The sequence below is a fragment of the Acomys minous genome (assembly GCF_964271855.1).
Source record: "Acomys minous genome assembly, chromosome: 8".
NCBI classification, from domain to species: Eukaryota; Metazoa; Chordata; class Mammalia; order Rodentia; family Muridae; genus Acomys; species Acomys minous.
The window spans coordinates 6,906,341-6,928,315 of NC_140489.1; the positions used below are offsets into that span (position 1 = coordinate 6,906,341).

The window sequence follows — 21,975 nt, forward strand, 5'->3', positions numbered from 1 at the left end:
TTACAGCAGGCCACTGCCCTACAGTGGACCACCCCTCCACTGTGGTCCTTACAGCAGGCCACTGTCCTATCACAGACCACCCCCTCTACTGTGGTGGACACAAGATAACTCCAGCTTTCTGGAGACTTGGGACCCACGCCTGTAGGACCACAAGCCTGTCGAACATTCACAATGCTGGGAGCACACGCACCTGGAGGCCAGAGGTCAAGGAGCCCAACTTTGTATCCAAAGGGTTCCTGAGGACAGGCCCTGGTCTAAGATGGGAGCTGCACTTTTATTTTGAAAGCAAAAACAAAAGGCTCCCAATGCTGCGCTAGTGAGTCACCCAGGGCTGCCTACAGTATGACAGGAACATCATCAAAAAACCAACCTTACTCTAAAGTCAGCTCTGGCCCCTTCTTGCCCCTCCCTAACTCTGTCCCCAGTGGCTGGGGAAGGGAGCCAGTTCTGAAGACCTGCCACGCAAACAGTCTTGCTTAGGAGAGGTTTCTAGGAGTCTCACCTGACTGGCAGCCACAAGGAGATTCCGGCTCCTGCAAACCTACTCTCACCTGTTAGGAATGGGGACAATGGACATACGTGTGTACATGCATATGTGCTACATGTGGGTCGTGTGTGTGTGTGTGCGTGTGAGAGAGAGAGAGAGAGAGAGAGAGAGAGAGAGAGAGAGAGAGAAAGAGAGAGAGACAGAGACAGAGAGAGAGAGACAGAGAGAGAGAGACAGAGAGAGACAGACAGACAGACAGACAGACAGACAGACAGACAAACGGATCTTGAACCCTTCAACCAGCAACAAAGAGTCAGGGATGACACCTCCTGAACTCTTGACGGAGAAGTACCCTGGGAGCAGAGTCCAGGCAACTCTGCTGCTCCAGGCAGCCTATAACCATGGGACACCAGCAAGAGAGCGAGAGCACCCAGTGACCACAGCCTTAAAGTTCCCAAGCCCAGGCAGAGCCCCCAGGTGACCACAAGTACATGGCGGCTGGGAATATCCCCAGGCCAAGCATCTAGGGCTCAGCAGTTGTCCAACATTCACACAGCTCTGCTCAATCCTGACAGCTAAGTGTACACAACATCACAGGTCTATGGGGGTTTACTTCAGTGAGAGGTCAGGCCCTAAGCATGAGGACCAGGCAAGGGTCCAGCAGGGAGGCCAAGTGCCCCTGGACCATGCTTATCAGGCTTGGGCTGGAGTTCCCTTGAGCAAGGAAGAAGGTCTCTGTTTTTGAAAAAAACAAAACTACGGAGGACACAGTATATATCTTCCATTAAATTATAATAATCTGTCTCAAAGGCTGGGCAGTGACCACAGCCTCTGCTCTGGTCCAGCACCTTTCTTACCCTCTGCTCTATGGGCCTGAGCCAGGGTCCAGGTACACTAACATCCCAGGCAATCTATAAGCATGGGACACCGGCAAGAGGCATGAAGAGGGATGCTTCACCCTTGCCCATGAGTAAACCAGACCCCAGAGACTATGCACTTGCACTGAGCCACAAAGGTATACCCAGGATCCAGCTACAGACAGGAGAAGACAAAGCAGGCCAGCAGAATGGCCTCAGTGAAGCCAGGACCCAAGAGTGGGCCCTCAAGGGGGCAGGCACGTCACCCCAGGGGGAAGGCTGAGACTCACTTGCATGCTTGTCAGCCAGGGCGATGAGGCTGCTGGAAATGTCCCGCCTTCTGTAGAAACACACCACCTTGGCCTCCACATTCCCGTTGGCTGTCTGTAACAGCAAGGCAGAGGTGTCTGAGCAACGTACGCCCTAAAAGCAGCCTCGAGACAGGACTCAGTCCCCCAACCAACACATCCAAAGTCAGGTAAGCGTCACCAAAAGGGAATGCATGCTAGACTAGACACACAGATTGACTCCCCCCGACCCCCACCCCCCACCCAGTGACCTGGGCCCATGAGGTTCCACACTGGCTGCCAGGGCCCTACAGCCCTGCTTGCTTTACCAGAACTCCTAAGGCCAGCCTTGACCCTGCCTCCCGTCTAGCTCGGCCTCCAACACTGCGCTCCCCAGGGCAACCAGCAGTGGAGACCCACATCACCAACAGGAACCATGAAGGTGGGACCTCAACCTTGTGCATCAGCCTGAGTTCCTGTGACAATCTGCAAGCTGGCACTAGCAGAGACGGTTATATAACTAGTCGGGGTCACATAACTGCTAAATGATGCAAGGCATCCTGCAATCCCAGCACTTTGAGACAAGAGCAAACAGATCTGTGTGTTCAAGACCAGCCTGGTCTATGTAGTGGAATCCAGGCAAGTCAGGCTACACAGTGAAGCCCTGTCTAAAGACTAATAATAAAATAATAATGTTGCAAATATGCAAGGTTATACCCCTAACTAGTGTTCCCACCTTGAGTGGAAAATACACAAATTAAGTTCTATACAAGACTTCTGTCTTCACTCCTGTTTATCCACCCTGCTCACTCACTCACATTGGCATGGTTTGTGGACATCAGGTGTACCCAGAGCAATCACACAACAGAACTCTACCTCTCCTATGATTAGGCCATCTTTCTATGGCCAGAAATTTCCCTGGGTGGCTCCTGTGTCTGCCAGACCACGGTGAAGCGGTTCATGCAGTCTGAAGCAGTGACAACAGCTCCCACCCCACATACCTACCTGAGCTCAACTTCCACAGGTTCCTTCAGTACTGTAGGGTAGAATTCTCTGCACACAGCCCAATACCATAATACATTCCCTCAATACATATTTTAATGGTTTTTTTCTACCATTGTACTCTTTTTTTTTTCCTATTGCTGTGGACACAGTCTGGCTTGTAGCTCCATGTTGCATGGCAGAGGCGTCGTGGTGTCAGAAGCTGGTCACATGGTCAGGAAGCAGCGACAGGTCTCATTTCGTTAACACATCGAGACAAGACTCCCAGGTGTACCCAGAGGGCAGTCTTACACGGCGTTCTAGACTCTGCCACGCTGGCAGTACTAATCAATCACCACACACTTCCAATCACAGATAACTGCAGAAACACGCTGAGCCAATCCTGTGACGCGCCCCAACGTGGTCCCCATGTGTCAAACTCACGCTCGTTCACCACATGTCTTTACACACTACCTTCTCACTCGACAGCCATCACGGAACCCTTCCAACAGCTATCAGTGGGGTCCAGGACCAATGTCAAGCTTTGACCCCTGGAGACTCTCCACATCATCCTTATGGATGTCTAAGATGGGGTACTTGCCCTCCTTTGCTGGGATGGAGGTCTCACTGTGGTAGGGCACAGCTTTCATGGCCTTCTGAGAGGCTGGCAGCTATGGTCATCTGTCTGTCTTCTACTGACACAGGGCTGGCATGACCTGCCTTCTCACAGTCATGGAGGATGCCGCTGTGTGCCCCTGTCATCTGCTTTTCCTCTAAACTCAGGAGTTCTTTTGTTGAGCTGGTCTCACTAGCCCTGGAACTCACTATGTAAACCAGGCTAGCCTCAAATTCAGAGCTCCACCTGTCCGTGTTTCCACACCTTCTATCCTTCCACATGACAGGACTCACCTAAGAAGACCCTCAGCTCAGTCCTTATTCCTCGGGTCACTCCTACTGCTGCAATCCCTCCTAAGTGGGTGTTGGGCTTTGGGAATACCTTTGGCTTTCTAACTTGTGTCCTCGTCTCTCTACTCCTGTCCTACTCCCTAGAAAGCACCCTCAGTTGTCACCCAATCTTCCCTCCTTGTCTCCACTTCTGGAGGTGACCACTGGCCACAGTGCCTCCCCATGCTCAGTACTGTCCCCTCCTTTCTGAGGTCCTGGATTCTAACTTCTGCACAAAAAGCTTTCTCGAGCGTCCACAGGGGGCTTCGTCCAGGGTGTCATCACAGTGTGATCTGTCACAGGGCGTGGGGAGAGGAACCACACTCTGCTCAACATCGTGTTTTGGCTCCCAGGAGAATCTTCTCATCCCCTTCCTGACGCCACAGGGAGAACTTGCCTCACCTGTGCAGTGCCTACTCTTGCCTAGGTAGGGCTCTGGCTGGTCAAGTTTGGTCAATACCCATGGTGGATATGGTACCTCCGCCCCCCCATATAGCCTGGGGGCACTGGAGCTCATCAACCTGTGTCAGCAGGTGGGAGTGCTGCCTGTCTGTACATAGCTCTGATGTTCCCTTCCTAGGAAGCACCAGCTTGAAAACAGCTGTCAGCATCACCTGTCCCTAGAATCAGAAGTTTCTCATCACTGAAGGTACCTTTCATGTGTGTGGAATATGCTGGCTCTGGATGGCAGCCAGGGCTGTCAAGCAAGTCTTACAGCTTAGAGTTCCCCTCACAGGCTGGAGATGAGAGGTAGACCACCACAGATGGGAGCCCTATCCTTGTAACAAAGGTCTGACGTTGAGAGACTGCAAGGCTGGCCTACAGTTAGGACTCTGGGCCTGCCAGCTGAGTTCACAGCTCCATTACATGACATGTCCTCTACACTTGGCTTTGAGGTGGGTGAGGTTTATGCCAGATAGTCACTCAAAAAGATGGGGCTGGGGGCTGGAGAGATGGCTCAGCAGTTAAGAGCACTGACTGCTCTTCTAGAGGTCATGAATTCAATTCCCAGCAACTACATGGTGGTTCAGTTCACAATCATCTATGATGTGATCTGATGCCTTCTTCTGGCCTGCAGGTGTACATGCAGACAAAGCATTCTATAAATAATAAATAAATAAATCTTAAAAAAAAATAATGGGGGCCTAGAGAGATGGCTCAGAGGTTAAGAGCACTGTCTGCTCTTCCAAAGGTTCTGAGTTCAATTCCCAGCAACCACATGGTGGCTCACAACCATCTATAATGTGATCTGGTGCCCTCTTCTGGAGTGCAGGTGTACATGCAGGCTAAACATTGTATACATAATAATAAATAAAATATTTTTTTAAAAAAATGGGGCCAATACTGCTACATATGCTGGGCCAAGGGACACCCTCACTGCAGAATGCAAGGGACACAGACATACAGACTGGACCCACTCACTGCATCTGGGACACTCTTCTACAAGCCTGTGTGTTCATGTCCAAGTCTGTGCAACTGAGATGTATAAACGACACTTTGTGGACAGCCTGTTGACCCACAGCTGTAGCAGCCAACTACTTAGTCTGAAAGGTCCAGCCACTCAACCTATTGCCCTGCCTATTGCCAACTGTGGCTAGGGCCAATCATGGGGTACCTGTCAGGGCTCTGGTCCTGATGAAGTACATCAGAGTAAACACTACTGCCCACCTATGCCATGATAGGCCTCAGGCCTCCAGAAGCTCCCTGTATACTCCCAACACCTCCCCACGTGCATACATGGACATACAAACCCACTACTTGCCTCTAGGCTGGTAGCAGATGCTACAGAGGCAGCATAAGACATCAGACAGCACAGCTTGAGCATCACGGGCCCCAAGGAGCTGGAAAGGCCAAACCCTAGGAGCTGGGGCCATACCTAGTCTTCCATCAAGGAGCCACCTGTGGGGCCCAGTCAGGTACAACAGAGCCACCTGTGGGGCCCAGTCAGGTACAACAGAGCCACCTGTGGGGTAACATCCACCCTTGCCCTCCCTGTCCCATTTGATTGCAAGAAACTGAGGTCTAGTAAAACAGCCCCTCTCGCTGGTCTATGACACTCAAGAAGCCCCAGGGCCACCCAGTCTGACAGGAAAAAGTGGATTTTCAGGGACACAGGTCAGGGAAGTCTGTCATGTCAGTTGCCTGACACTGGAGGAAGCAGAACAGGAACATGCCTGTCTACTCCAGCACCCGAGAAGTCTCCAATCAGTGTCAGCTTTTGAGCCAACAGTGAGCTACATTTGAGGCTCATAGTAGTGAAGTGGGCATGAGCCCCAGCAATCCAGAAGGAACAAGAAGCTTTCTAGAGTGTGTGCCTGCTATGACTTTGGCTGACAGGACCCAACCCACTGCCCAAAGTGCCAGGAGCTCACCTCAAGCACAGGGTGGAATGGAGCCAAGCTTCCGAAACTCAGACATCCATCTCTCTCACTTCTAGCCTCCACCCTAGGTGGCATGTAGATACCCTGGGGTTCCAGTAATGGAACCACCATGTCCCCAGACCAAGGATTCCCAGCAGACACAGGCCATGGGAGAAGAAGCTACTGGGTAAGAGGCCAACAGGACCCCAGTATACAAATACTGCATGTACCCTCAGAGCTGCAGAGCAGACAAATCTGCAATGCCCACTGTAGTCCTGTAGCCCAGGAAGCCACCTAAGCTGATGGAAATGAAAGGAGGATGAGGAGAGGGTGTGTGTACAGGTGGAACTAAGCCCTGAAAGACACTACCCTGCCTGGTGTCCAGAAGCATCCACCCGGATTCCTGCGTCCTAGGTGTGCTCAGGTCCATGAAGGCACCTGCCACAGACAGACCAGTACATGCTGGGAGATGGGGTAGCGGAGTTGGCAACACCTCTAGGCCACCCTGAGCAAGTCCTCAAGAAGCAAAGGCTAGCGCTGGGTAAATGAAGTCAAGAGCACTGGCTGCTCTTCCGGGACTCAGGTTCGATTCTCAGCACCCACATGGCAGCTCACAGTCATCTGTAACTCCATTCAGTTCCAGGGATTCAACACCCTCTTCCGGCCTCCACCCACGTGGTACACAGATAATACATGCAGACAAAACACCCATATACATAAAATAAAAGCATTTAAAAAAAAAAAAAAAAAGAGGCAGCAGCCTAGACATGGCCCCAGAGAGGTGGCAGGGACTCCCAGCCTCTTCTGGCGGGACGCCCACACCCCCAGGGCCAGACAGGAGCGCCACTGAGCAGAGCTCTTACCTTATTAAGCTCTTCAATCCTGCGGATCAGGTATGGGTTGCTGGAAGAGTTCTCAAAGTAGACATAGTCTGCAAACAGAGAGATCGTTACACATAGCACCAAGTCTCTAAACCGTTCCCAGCATTCTTAGGACCCCTAAAGGATTGCCCGAGAGCCTCAGGCAGGCCCTCGGCAAAGCCGTACACTACTAGAGCAGTGGATGACAGAACCCAGACAGGGCTGCTGGGCCAGATGACGGCTGTGGATGGGCTAGGGAGAAACAGGATGGAGGGGGCTGTCCTGGGAGGGGCCTGCAGCCCTCAAACATCCCATGTCAACTGCCTTCAAGAGCACAAGCCTTAGTGGGAAGTCTGTGGGGACTGACTACAGCTTCCCCCATAAATTCCATCTCAAATGCTACACTGAGCCCTCCCTGCTCAAAGCCACTGGACACCTTCCCAAGTAGCTGCTGCTGGCATCAACACTGTGTCTGCTATTTGCCACCAGAGGCCACTGCAGCCCAGCACGTGCCCAGCCGCTTCCAAAACAGAAATAGCAACTACACAGGGCAGAGGTCATGGCTTCTAGGCAATCATACACACCAGCAGGGCAGCCACGTCAGAATTACAGGTTCTGCCTCCCCTAGAGTCAGAGATCCTAGAGGTGTATGATGCCAGGGGTGCCACAATGACCCCAGAAGGTGCCCTGGGACTAGGACTATAAGGTCAGTACAAACTTCAGCATTTTGGTGAAGCTACATGGCTTTCAAATGTCTTCCTAGCTCCACAGATATACAGGAACACTTTTAAAAGCTGGCAGCCTCCATCTGGACAGCTCCTATCACCCCACTACCACAATGCTCAGCAGCCCCAGTGCAGAGAGCAAGCTAGACTGTCATATTGCCAGGCTGGAACTCCTTGGCAATGAACCCCCTCCTTAACTGAGCTGACTAGAACATTCCTCTTGTTGACATGGGCCCTGGACAGAGTCAGCAACTGCTGTTCCCTTCTTCCATGCAGGCACATAACTTGTGGGAACAGGTCTGTCATCATAATTGTTCCCTGAGCCTGTGCCACCCTCCAGGACTTAGAACTCCAACAGCTAGTATTCAGAGGCATTCACACCAGGGTGAAGGGTCTCCTGGAAAAAGAAAAGCCCAAGGAAGGAAAGGACACAGCACTGGAGGAAGTCTCTAGGCTTAGATTTGGGGTCCTCCTGGAACACTGTGAAAACACCCTGATGAATTTCATCAATGCAGATAATTCTTAATAAAGCTAGTTTTTAAAAAAGGCAATATTATCTAAATGTTTATGTTTACAAATCACAGCAAGTTAAGCCTAAAATCCCAAGTTATTCATACTTGTAAAAAACTGGAATAAAATCAAGTGTCTCCTCCCAAGTGAAGAAGAGGTAAACAGGCAGGGTACCCGGGGACGCCACACGAGAAGCAGGGTACCCGGGGGTGACACACGAGAAGCAGGGTACCCGGGGGTGACACACGAGAAGCAGGGTACCCGGGGGTGACACACGAGAAGCAGGGTACCCGGGGGTGACACACGAGAAGCAGGGTACCCGGGGGTGACACACGAGAAGCAGGGTACCCGGGGACGCCACACGAGAAGCAGGGTACCCGGGGGTGACACACGAGAAGCAGGGTACCCGGGGACGCCACACGAGAAGCAGGGTACCCGGGGGTGACACACGAGAAGCAGGGTACCCGGGGACGCCACACGAGAAGCAGGGTACCCGGGGGTGACACACGAGAAGCAGGGTACCCGGGGACGCCACACGAGAAGCAGGGTACCTGGGGGTGACACACGAGAAGCAGGGTACCCGGGGGTGACACACGAGAAGCAGGGTACCCCGGGGGTGACACACGAGAAGCAGGGTACCCGGGGACGCCACACGAGAAGCAGGGTACCCGGGGGTGACACACGAGAAGCAGGGTACCCGGGGGTGACACACGAGAAGCAGGGTACCCGGGGACGCCACACGAGAAGCAGGGTACCCGGGGGTGACACACGAGAAGCAGGGTACCCGGGGGTGACACACGAGAAGCAGGGTACCCGGGGACGCCACACGAGAAGCAGGGTACCCGGGGGTGACACACGAGAAGCAGGGTACCCGGGGGTGACACACGAGAAGCAGGGTACCCGGGGGTGACACACGAGAAGCAGGGTACCCGGGGACGCCACACGAGAAGCAGGGTACCCGGGGGTGACACACGAGAAGCAGGGTACCCGGGGGTGACACACGAGAAGCAGGGTACCCGGGGGTGACACACGAGAAGCAGGGTACCCGGGGGTGACACACGAGAAGCAGGGTACCCGGGGACGCCACACGAGAAGCAGGGTACCCGGGGGTGACACACGAGAAGCAGGGTACCCGGGGACGCCACACGAGAAGCAGGGTACCTGGGGGTGACACACGAGAAGCAGGGTACCCCGGGGGTGACACACGAGAAGCAGGGTACCCGGGGGTGACACACGAGAAGCAGGGTACCCGGGGACGCCACACGAGAAGCAGGGTACCCGGGGGTGACACACGAGAAGCAGGGTACCCGGGGACGCCACACGAGAAGCAGGGTACCCGGGGGTGACACACGAGAAGCAGGGTACCCGGGGGTGACACACGAGAAGCAGGGTACCCGGGGGTGACACACGAGAAGCAGGGTACCCGGGGACGCCACACGAGAAGCAGGGTACCCGGGGGTGACACACGAGAAGCAGGCACCATGTAGCTGCTCTTAGGGAAGGACAGGCACACAGGCACCCTAGAGCAGGGGATGGGGTGCCACAGGAGGGCTCCCTCATGGACAGGACATCTGTCTGTGGCAGCAGTGACTCAACTACACGCCTCTTTCAAACCTCAGAAGTGCCTGCCCAACAAGACAAAGTATGCTAAATGGACATTATACTTTTTAGTAAGAGGGAAAAAAGGCAGGAGGAAATAAAGACAAACAAAAATCAAAGAAACTAGAAAATGATTAAAACATGAACAAATGTTATTCTGATAACAAATAAAAAAGCTACAGAAAACCACCATCAGCCATGACATGGGGGGAGAGGGGAGGCAAGGAGAACATGACATGGGACACAGGACATGACACATCCCTACAGGTCCCAGTGCTGTGAAGAGGTAAAATGACAAGGTGGCAATGATTACATTTTATGCCAGTCACTCAACAATTGTGATGAAATAGACCAACTGCCTAGAAAACAAAGCAGCACAGTTGCCCAGGGGCAAAGCGCCACCTTACATCTGTGGGAGACAGAGACACACACTTTATAACATGGTGGCTGAGGGGTGGTAGGCTAAAATACCCTCGTTTTGATAGTTGCATGCATATGCAAGCGCGCACGCACACACATGCACTGAAAGGTCTGTATGATAAAAGTATGAACAGTGGGTTGGCTAAAGGGATGGGCTGGCACTGCTCCCCACACCCACGTGGACAAACGCCTGTAACTCCAGCTCGATGGTCCTTACCCTCTTCTGGCCTCCACAGGTGCTTGCACTCATGCACATACCCACCATCAGGCACACAATCAAAATGGTACTTTAAGAGGTGTCTGTAAGCCAGGCGTGGTGGCGCACACCTTTAATCCCAGCACTCAGGAGGCGGAGGCAGGCAGATCACTGTGAGTTCTAGGCCAGCCTGGTCTACAAAGTGAGTCCAGGACAGCCAGGGCTACACAGAGAAACCCTGTCTTGGGGGTGGGGGGGAAGGTGTGATGAACTACAATAAAAACTGGCATACTTCCGCAGAGGTCTAGAGAGTAGAATTGAGGCACACAGGTCAAGCCTGAAGTAAAGCACAGTATGTAGGTACAATAAAGCTTCCAAATGTACTGAATTTAAAATTTAAAAGTGCAAAAAGTAGAGATGGATTAGTGAGTAAACAGGGCTTCAGAGCGTGACAACAGCTCAGGGTTAGTGCTCTGCTCACACTCGCCAGCAATGCTGCTGCTGCAGCTCAGATCTTGTAGCCCTGGTGGACGCATGCCTCACCACAGCATGGCAAGCACGGCCTCTGCGCAGATCAGGTATGGGATGTCCACAGTCCGAGCTAGGAGTGTCCCCTTCCCAGGCTTTGGCCAAATCATCTTTGGTAACAACCTGACTTACAGTGTTGGGGCTGAGGCTACATGGTAACAAGCTAACTCCTGAGGGGACAGAGGCTGAGTGATGAAGTGGTCACCCATGAGCATATGACCAACCTCCAGTAACAGTCCTGGTTTCAAGGTCCCTCTGTACATGTCTCCAATCATTGGTACCACATGCTGGCCTACACCTCGCCTCCATCCTCTGAGACCCGCCCACCTTGGCTGGTGGGCACCCTTCAGGACAAGGAGCAAGGAGCTGAGTTCAAGAGCACTGCAGTCTCCTGAGCCTTTCTAGCAGAGTCCTGGTCCCGAGGCTGGCCTTGAGGAACACCCCACCCTCACAGCAAGGACTGTCATGCAGACCCACCTCCCCAGGGAGGAACTCCAGGCAGGCTCCTGCCAGAGTGGCACATGAGCTAGAAAATACCCCTGCCCAGACCTTCCCATTCCATTTCTCCGCAGCAAGAGTGAACTTAACACAGTGCGAGCTTCTCAAACAAGGGCTGCTCAGCCTCCTGCAGCAGGACTCCACAAACAACTCATACATCACCAAGATCGTAGCAAGAACTAGTTCTGAAAGTCATCCATTGCTTTAACAGTGGTGACTCTAAGTGGTTTGTCTTGTTTTGGGATGCCACCGGGCTGAGCTGCACACTGGGTCAGGTCGCAATGTCAACCTTCTACTCTGGCCGTGTTCAGTGGCCCAGGAAGCCCTTGCAGTCAGCACGCTGCCTGGGGCACTGGCTCAGTGAGGCGCGGCTCCTTCCTAGCTCTGAGGGTTTTTACGAGGTTTCCTCATTCGTCTAGTCCCAACCCCTTCTGCTCCATGCATCCTGTCATACATCTCAGCAACTTCCTCCCCCCCCCCCCCCCCGGTTGCACCCTGAGCACTCTCCCACCTTCCCCCAGCTCACGGACTGTTCCAGAGGTTCACGTGGAGCACTGTTCCGTGTCCCACTCCGTCGTGGCCTCACTTTCCGAGGAGGCTCCCTTGGTATGAGAGCCTCTTGTGTGCTCCGCCCACACGGTAATGGAGCTGTGGGTACTGGGCAACTCTGCCATCTGAGGTAATGAATGACTGATGGCGTATTTGCCACTGCCTTAACCCAGTTAACACAAGCATATCCACAGCACACACAAAAGCAACAGCTACTGTGACACAGTTGACAAAGGAAATACATATTTGGTTTCCATTCCTGCTTCTTGGCACATGGCTCCTAAAAGCCTTGGGACCTTCAGAAAGATAAGAGTGCACTTTGCATGTGCTATTACAAGATAGGGTGTCTCCAAAGGCCAATGCACAGAGAGGCTTGGTCCCCAGCTTGGCAGTGTTGGGGTAGGGCCTGCACTCCTTTCCTGTTCTGTTTTCTTTTGACTCTCCAGTTTTGTGCCATCTTACACACTTCTATCCAAATGCTCCGCTGTGTCACAGGTCCAACACAGCCCAAGGAGACACTGAAACCTTACAAACTGTAAGCCAAGATCAAGTTTCCTCCTTATGAACTGGTGGTCTCCAATTGTGAAGGCACAAAATGTTAACTTAACACAGGGCCCCATGGGATGGTCACCGCAGCCCCACCCCCACCCCACTGCCCAGCACAGAGCTAACCACAGAAAGAGCAGGGAGGATCAAAGGGTTGGGGCTTTCAGCTCTTCATCTGTGCACTTCCTTGTGTCCTCTGTAATGAGCCAGCAAACACAGCCACTGTTCAGCCCTACGAGCTGCTCCAGCAACGTAATCTAACCTGAAGAACGTCATGGGCGCTTTGACCCACAGCTGCAAAGTCAAGAGCACAGGCCACAATCAGGGGTGCTCAGCTGGCCAGCCTATGAAGTACAGGTGTCTGGTGGGACTGAACCCTCAACTATAAGGCCTGTGTTGTCTCCAGGCAGATGGCATCAGCCCTATTCAACCACAACATACCCAGCCAGTGATCCACGGAGACCTGGACGGATGGCTGCTGCTGGGAGAGCCCCACACCAACGTCTGATGGCAAAGCTACAGTGCTCTGTACTGTGGCTGAGGAGGACAAGCAAGCTGGTTATAGCTTAGAACCAGCCACAGAATATACACTTCAGCTCCAGTGGCCATGTTCCAATAAAATTTTATTTATGGGCAAAGCGATTTGAATTTCATATCATCTTTTCATGTCATAAAGTATTCTTGTGATTTTTTTCTTCAACCACATAAAAATGTAAACGCCATTCTTAGCTCATGAGTCACACAAACCTAGGCAGTACAGTTTGCCAATGCAGTTTGCCATTCTCCCAAGAAGCTCTGCCATCAGCCAGGGTCATCCGAATCCCACTAACTTGTTTGCTTGTTTACCTTGTAGAGATCAACAAGCCAAGCCAGGGCCAGCAACTAGGAACACTTGCAGCCAAACCTGACAACCTGACTTCAACTCCCCAGAAGCCAGATGGTCCAGAGAACAGACTCACCTAAGTTGTCCACATGTGTGCTTTGGCACATACGTACATCCCACAACACACACACACACACACACACACCTATGAATAAATAAATGTAAAAAATTAAATTTAAAAACTCAGCAAGTGCTGGGCATGATGGCTCACGCCTTTAATCCCAGCACTAGGGAGCCAGAGGCAGGCAGATCGCTGTGAGTTCAAGGCCAGCCTGGTCTACAAAGTGAGTCCAGGCCAGTCAAGGTTACACAGAGAAACTGTGTCTCAAAAAAAACAAAATCAGCAACAGGCTGGGCAGTGGTTGCATACATCTTTAATCCTAGAACTCAGAAGGCAGAGGCAGATAGATCTCTATTACTGAGTTTACACACTGAGTTTCAGGACAGGTAGGGATAAAAACCCTACCTTGTAAAACCAATACCAAAACGAAGAAACAAATAAATTAGCAAAAGCCAGACTTAGCAGCACAAATCTTTAATCCCAGTACTCCCGACACAGAGGCAGGCAGATCTCTGCGGGGTTGAGGCCCGCCTGGTCTACATATCGAATTCTAGGCCAGCCAGAGCTACATAGTGAGGAATAAAATAAACAAAATCAACAAATGAATTCCACACTTTTAAAGGGAAAGCCAGGAACTACGACAGAACAGAAGAACAGAGTTGGAGAACTCAGACCAGCTAACTTCCAACACTACAGGGAAGCGAGGGGTGAACAGCCAGACCTCCAACCAACAGAACACCAGCATCCCGCAGCCTCCTGACAACGTGGTCACAATGCTCCAGTGGGGAGGACTGGACACACATGCACTAAACCTTACACGGAAAGTAACAAGATGGATATTAAAGTCAAACTCAATTTTTAAATAATCTATAATAAAAGGGGACAAAGACCTTGTGATCTTGGGTTTCAGATTCACCTCTGAGAAGGTCCGAGGTGCAGACTGAGAGTCAGCTTTTGGGGCTGTGTCCAACAGTAGCGCAGAACGTGTTCTCTTGTCCAGTGTAAACGAGCAGGCCCTTGGTTAGACTTCCACCTCCCAGGTCACAGCAGCAAGAACACCGTCCAATGTAAAAATCAGGCAAGTGTCTGGCACAGAGGCCTTTAATCCCAGTACTGGGGAGGCACAGCAAGTGAGAGAATCACTGAATGCAAGGCAGCCTGGTCTACACAGGGAGCTCCAGGACAATCAGTGCTACACACAGACTGACTCTGTCTCAAAAAAAAAAAAAAAAAAAAAAAAAAAAAAAAAAAACCCAAACCAAACAAAAATAAAACCACAAACAAACAAAAAAAAAACACACAAGTCAAACACAGCAGCTGAGCATGACAGCTACACCTTTAATCTCACAAAGTAGAGGCACCACGATCACCTATTCACTGAGGCTAAACAGCGAGATCCTGTCTCAAACAAGCAAACAGGCTGGAGAGATGGCTCAGAGGTTAAGAGCACTGATGGCTCTTCCAGAGGACCCAGTTTTGATTCTCAGTACTCTCATGACAGTTCACAACTGTCTATAACTCCAAGATCTGACACCCTCACGTTGAGGTACTTGCAGGCCAAATACCAATGCACATGAAATAAAAATAAACTTAAAGAACCAAACAAAACAAATTGCCGGGGACAGGTGGCACTATGAACTCATGAGAAGCCAAACACATTTACCAAGGAGCTCAGATTAAGACAGTAAGGGTGCCCTACACACCTGCCAAAACACTGCAGAGGCGGCACTGACACTCCAGGCGTGCAGAGGGAAGGCTGGACCTGACCGCTTGCTTAGAGCACTTTGGAACACCACAGGCCAGATTCTCAAGCAACATAGCCTGACCCTTCATCCTAAAGTTGCACATTTTTACTCAGGAGGAATGAGAGCCCAGGTCACTATTCTCACCTTGGATCAGTGGGGACATGGTGACACGCCCGGAGAGGAGTACTACTCAGCAAGAGAAGGCTCATCCCAGGCACTCTGATTCCCATATGTAGTGTGCTTGATTAAAAAGACAGAACAAAACAACAACAACAACAAAAGCCGTCTTAAACGACAGCTCCACCTATGTGACACTCTGGGGTACAGAGCACAGGAATAGTTGAGGGAAGAAAGACGTCCCAGCAAACACCACCGGAAGTGTAGGGTTCTGGGAATGTTCTGAAGGTCTACAGTGAAATTTGTCAAAAGACAGATGTTAAGTGCCTATGGTGTACACTTGCAGTCCTAGTACTCAGGAAGCCAAGGCAAGAGGATACTATAAGCTCAGGAGGTCCAGGGCAGCAGGTCTAGCTAACATAGCCACGGCCTCATCCCCAGGGCAGGGGGGGGGCGGGCACCAGAACCCACACTTGCTACTGTCATCACAGAGACTGACCAACAAACAGACTGACCCTGTACTCCCAGGCAAGAGGTGGGGTCCCTGTGAGACCTTAGCTGCAAACACCCCACCCCACACTCAGAGACGGTAGCAACACCTGCAGCATCCCACCCTACAGGGTCACTCCCAAAGCCCAGCGCCTGTCTCTCAGCCAGCACAGTCTGTGGCTGGGTTGCTCTCCATTCCCAGTTTAGGGATAGACTGTCCAAAGAGACAGATCCTTCGACGGAGGCATACATGTGACAATGCAGCTGCACTTCAACCTGCTCTGGCTGCTTGCTGACCCGAGCATTCCTGTAAGCTAAGGTCCCACCTCTAGGGGCACTAGACCTGCATCCTGGCCATGGTCCTGTCACCCTGCCAGCACCCTACTAATCCTAGTTCACTTAGACCTCTATATTCTACCTCAGAGGGCCTTTGGTCATAGCAATGACCTTGGAGGGCAGCCACCATAGGGGACCACGCCACTGGCCCTGCAAAATCTAAGATGGGGAAGAGGCTAAGACCCTAACCAGCAAGAACAAATGACCAGCCAGCCTCAGCAGCGGCACCGGTGTGTGCAAGTGGCCAGATGGCCCAAGAAGGCCACATGCAGCTCCATTACTGAGCCGAAAGCCTTGAGAGATGAACTAGGAAGTCGTCTTGGATTCTACTGACCCACCAGTGACCTTGTGGTTAATTTTCAAAGTGGGTGTGGAGTGCACCAAGAACACGGCCACCATGGTAGTAGCCCAGACCCTGCCTCTGCCCCTAGATACAACACACTACCCTTGCACACTGAGGATTTTTGCCTGTGAATCTCCCAAACCCCAGCAACACCCAGTTGGGGGCCTAACCAAGAACCTGAAAGAAAGAGTACCCCTAGACCGCACAGCTCAAGGCACAGAGGTGAACAAGCTGACTCACGGCCCCTCTGGGGTAAAGCAGGACAGCACAGGGCAGTTAGAACATGCCCTGCACTTCAGGGCAGCCGGGTTCTGAGGGCCACAGCAGGGTATGAGAGCCAGACAGAGGACAGCAGGGCCCTAGGTGGCTGGAAGCAGGAACATGGACAGACTATATCTGCTCAGGACATCTCCCTAGAAAGGCATCAGGAGTGAGCAGCCTGAGCCAGGAGGGACAAGAGGGGGCTTCAGCCTAGGATACATAAAGCCCTCCAGGCCTAGGGACGCCAAAGGCCCCAACTAAGCACACAGGTAATCCTGCCCAAGAGCAGGCACAGGCCACCATTGACACTATCTCACAGGCTGTGGCCAGAGCCAGAGCGTCCGCCTCTCCCAGGTGCCCTCCTATAAAAGCAATCCCAGCAGCCCTCACCCATGCACCAGCTGATATGGGACCTACAAAACTGCCAACTGCAGCACTTAGTGTGGGCAGCCCGCGAACACCATGGAGACCCAAGGCCCAGACAGACAATTCTGAGCTAAGATGCAAGGAAATAAGACTTTCCTAAGAACATAGGTGTGAGGCGGAATGCATACTATGACAGGACAAGGATTAGGAGCAACTTGGTCCAAAGCAGGACCAAATTTGGTATCTGGCAAGAAGCACCCACCTGTTCAGCAGAGGCAGCCTGGGGCAGAGGGGGCTATGCCTTCTCAAGAACTCACCACCTTAGCATCCCTTATGACGTGTTCAAGTGACATGCTGCTTCACAGGACACCAGCTCGCTGCTCAGTGGGAGGGACAACCTTGGAGGCCACTGTGGATGGGTGCCAGTCCCATGAGCCTGTGCACAGGGAAGCATCATGTTCTGGGACTCAGCCATGGGAGCCGCCTCTTTGGACCATTTACTTCTGCTAGTGCTGCTGCTGTCACTATGAGAATTTAATGCCAAAAGCAGACACACCTCCCACCCCACATGGGGACAGGCTACTCATGGCCAGCAGGTGAGGGTACAGGCCTCTGTGGGATGCTGCAGGCCGTGCCTGGAGGAGTCCTCCCTGCAGCCTCCAACACAAATCCAGCTGAGAGCTCAGTGGCTAAGAGGCTGAGCAGGTCATGCTGCAGCCCTGGGTGTGGCCTATTTCCACAACTCCTGCTAGAGCCTAACGGGATCTTCCCTACAGCAAGTGCTGTGACCAAATGCCCAGAAGCCTCAACAGGGCTCCTCTTCAAACCAGCTCTGCTAGGGGAGATCACTGACCCACGAACATGGCACAGGCTCACAATATAGGAATTCCCTTGCAAGCCTGGGATTTTCAACCATGGGCTCATCTTAGTCAAAACGTTTCTTCTGGAAAATAAAAATCGATGAAGCTACAGATCACTGGCTCAGTGCTGCATTTTTTTTTTCTGAGACAGGATTTCTCAGTGTAGCCTTGGCTGTCCTGGACTCACTTTGTAGACGAGGCTGGCCCCAAACTCACAGCGATCTGCCAGCCTGCCTCTGCCTCCCGAGTGCTGGGATTAAAGGCATGCACCACCACAAGATCACTTCTTCTTCTTCTCCTTTTTTTTAAAAAAAAAAAGATTTTATTTATTTATTTTATGTATATGAGTGCTCTATCTGCATGTACACCTGTCCGCCGGAAGGCGGCTTTAGAGGGTATAGATGTGGTTGCTGGAACTGAACTCAGGACCTCTGGAAGAGGAGACGGTGCTCTTAACCACTGAGCCATCTCTCCAGCCCCACAAGATCACTTCTTAAGAAGCACTCCGTGTCCCCTCCCTGGGGACTGTGTGTGTGTGTGTGTGCTGGCTCCTGCAACCTCCTCTCCTACACCTTCACCCAGCCCAGCCTACCCTGACAGACCTCCTGACAGCTGGCCACGGAGAACACGGGGCGCCCACTGTGTTGTAGACAGCATTCCTCTAGTGTCTATGCCTTCATACTGGGGACACACTTACACTAAGGCATGGCTGCTTTTCTGGAATTTAACCCTGACTGGGTATCCTGTACTTCTCTCTGCTACATGTGCCAGGAGGGGGGTGCAGGGGAAGATATCCCAAGCTAGGTCCCCACTGGTCACTCCCCCTCAGGACAAAGGAGACTTCCCAGAGGGCCAAACCCCAGACAACAGACTGAACCAAGGCCTGCTCAGAAAGCCAGTGTGTCCTCTCATCTGGGGGCCTGAGAATCTGGCAAGCAGTGACTGAGGCAGGAAGCCAACAGCCAACACCCAGAGCACCATTACAAGGCCCTGCTGGGACTCACAGGATGGCACGAGAGTTCCCTATCTAGAAAGTCCTTCTTTAGGTGCTGCCCCTACAGCTGCCATGGGCACCCTGTGGGGACTAGTGCGTACAGAGCACTAGACCTCGCACGGCAGCCAACATACACATAGGAATAAGGACCTATGTCTGTTCCTTAGCCACATACATACATGCCTGGCATGGAGGCTCATGGTCCAGCCACCCACCCTCATGGGACCTCAGACACGCCAGGGCACCAGATATGCTCTAGAGGAGAAGCCACAGAACACAAGACGAAAACAAAGGTAGGCCAGGCGTGGTTGCACATCCCAGCACTCGGGGAGGCAGAGACAGGATGATCTCTGTGAGTTTGAGGCCAGCCTGGTCTACAGAGCAAATCCAGGACAGGCAGGACTCTTGTTACACAGAGAAACCCTGTCTCAAAAACAAACAAACAAAGAAAACAGAGATCCTTAACCATACCGTGAGGAAACTGAGATAGGTACAAATAAGTCAAATTCAGGTTGTCCTCGTCAGACTGCTAAGGCCTTGGCTAAAGCTCTCTGCCAGGCAGGCAGGGATGGGGCCCTTAGAAAGTACAAAGTTGAAATCTGCATCTGGGCTGAGAATCCAGTGGCCTGCAGTCCACCTTCACCAACTCCCCGTTCCCCGAGTCAGACAGAGGAGCCAGACTTCCACTCTTGCTATTAGTTCATTTCTTCAGCATATGACATCCCATCGTGGGCCAGAAACCACAGCAAGGGAGGAACGTGAACTGGGGGAACGGGTGGCCAGGCACTAGGATAATGGAAGGCTTTCACACGGGAAGAAGCTTCCGGAATGAGGGAAGTAGAGGTAGTGTCCAAACTAACAGGAACCATGCTGAACTGGAAGAGCGTCTGAATGCAAAAGTGGTTCACAGGGCACAGCAAGAAACAGCATCTGGAAGAGGGCCACCAGGGGAACCAGGAGCAGAACAAAGCTAGCTCTGCCTTGGAAGGCAGGCCAGTAAGCCTGCAGGATCCAATACTCCGGCCCACACCCTCTGGGACTGGCAAGACTGAAGCATCTCCCCGGGGCCTCAACACCCCAGGCTGTACCCTGTGGCAGAGCATGGCAGGAAGCAAAGGTGTGAGGCCAAGAATTCCCTGAGAGGGCAGAAGAACCCAGGACGCCCTGCTGTGGGTAGGTGACCAATCTGGGTGGCGACCGCTGCTGCACCACCGGTGCCCAAGGCCACAGAACTGGGGTCTTGCTGGTGTGAGATGGAAGGAAATGACTTGGGCACTCAGGGGTCTGGGTCATACGCAGGAGAGGTAATGGGTGTTTCTGGACCGTCTCCCACTCCATCAGGCTCACAGCAGACCCAACTTTGCTAGTGGGGGGGCGGGGGAGGAGGATAGCAGCAAAGACTCATCTTCCTTTAGGCTGTGACCCCAGGGTCTTCGCCGAGTCCAGAGAGGGAGAAGAAGGCCAAGGGATGACATAACTGAAAGGGTCAGCACGGGCTGGATGTGTGCAAGGCCATCCCATAGTGCCCCCATCACACTCACACAAACTGGGGAAAGGGCCTGGGGGTAGAGGCAACAACAGTAACCAGGACTCATGGCTCCTCATGGCTCCTGCTCAGTAAGGACCCCTGCCTTTCCAAAGGCTAGTAAAGTGACTCCTTGCTAGGCTAGGGTGAGCAGCCGGCAGAGAAAAGTTTGGGGTGACTTAGACCAGCACTTGGGATGAAGGCCCCCTGCTGTAGCCGACCCCCCCCCAGGAACCCCTACTAAAAAGAGCCCCTCCCCCCCCCCACCGCCGTTTGTAGACGGGCGGGCTTGTGGCCCCTACAACGGGATTCCCGGTGCCTGCACACCTAGCCGGCCCTGCGCGGCCCCAGAGGAGGCCGCTGGCCCCCTAGACCCCCAAACTCCTGTTGTCGGGACGGCAGCCAGGGCTCCAGAGGCACGTGCTCCTGCTCAGGGGCTCCGGGCCGGACCCAGGCCCAGGCCTCGCGCCGCCGGGCCCGCTGGCCACCGGGATGCGCTGGCCACTCGCCGTTACTCAGCCTGCGTCCCGCGGGCCACCCCAGGCCCCCAACAGGTGGGCATAGCCCCCTCCCGGCGCCGCTCGTCTCCCCCGCGCGCGCGCCCCGGCCCCGACGGCCCAGGGGCCATTTTGGGCCGGGACGAGCACCGGAGACCAGAACCGAGCCTCGCGGGCGGGGCGCGAGCGCGACGGGGGCGGGACGGGGGGGAGGGGCGCGGGCCGCGCGCGAGGGCGGCTGGGGGAGGCGCGGAGGCCGCGGCGGGGCCGGGAGGCGCGGGCGGTGGGCCCGCGGCGCATAAAGGCCGTGGCGGGGCCTTACCTCCGACCCTGTACATGTTGGCGGCCATGTCCGGGCCGGCGGCGGGGCCGCGGGGCGCGAGGGCGCGGGGGCGCGGGCGCGGGCGGCGGACCGGGCGCGGGCCGGGGCGGGGGCGGGCGCGGGGGCGCCGGCGGGCGGTTTAAAGGGACCGCGCTGCTCCGCCGCCGCCGCCGCCGCCGCCTCCGAGGCCGCCGAGGCCGCGCAGGGACGGGAGGGCCGCGGCGCGGGCGGGAGAGGAAGAGGAGGAGCGGCCGCGGGCGGCGGGGAGGGGCCTCGGGCGCCGCCGCCCACCGCGCGGGCCGTTACCCGACCCCGCGCCGCGCCGGCCCGCGCGCCCCTGACCGAGTGGCCCTTCTGAGCCCTTCGCTCGCCAGGTCCTCGGCATCCCCGGATGGCCCTCCCACGACCCCTCCCGCCGGGCCTTCAGCATCCCGTGGTGGCCATCCGGAATCCCACGCCTGCCTGGCTCTGGCATCTCCGGGTAGCCCTCCCGTATCCTCTCCAGAGTGGTCCTCGGCATCCCCGGGTTGCCCTCCCACCTGGCTCTCAGCAACCAGCTACTCTTCCTGGGAGGTCCTTCGAAGCTTTCGCTTGAGTGGCCCTTGGCATCTCCCCAGGTGGTCCTCCAGAGGCCTACACCCTGCATCCCTGGGAAGCAGTCCTGCTGCCCTTCCAGAGTGGCCGTCGACATCACCGGTGGCCCTCCTGCGACCCCTCTGGAGTGGTACTTGGCATCCTCCAATGACCTTCTCTAGGCCCATGCCTTGCTGGCCTCAGCACCCGTTGTGACCCTCCCCAGCCCCATGCTCACCTAGTCTTTAGTATCCC

At 53.9% G+C, this 21,975-nt stretch overlaps 1 protein-coding gene across 6 annotated transcripts in view; it reads right to left on the reverse strand.

Annotated features, from left to right (window-relative positions):
- Positions 1 to 21,268, reverse strand: part of MTA1 (metastasis associated 1) — a 40,067-nt gene extending 18,799 nt beyond the window's left edge. For all 6 annotated transcript variants that reach the window (XM_084793308.1, XM_084793307.1, XM_084793306.1 and 3 more), the window contains exons 1-3: positions 21,148 to 21,268; positions 6,781 to 6,848; positions 1,635 to 1,728 (exon numbers count right to left, since the gene is read on the reverse strand). In XM_084793308.1, the coding sequence (XP_084649434.1) occupies positions 1,635 to 1,728; positions 6,781 to 6,848; positions 21,148 to 21,175 (190 nt within the window). In that variant the 5' untranslated portion in view covers positions 21,176 to 21,268. The remainder of the gene's footprint in view (positions 1 to 1,634; positions 1,729 to 6,780; positions 6,849 to 21,147) is intronic.
- Between the last annotated feature and the right edge of the window lie 707 nt (positions 21,269 to 21,975).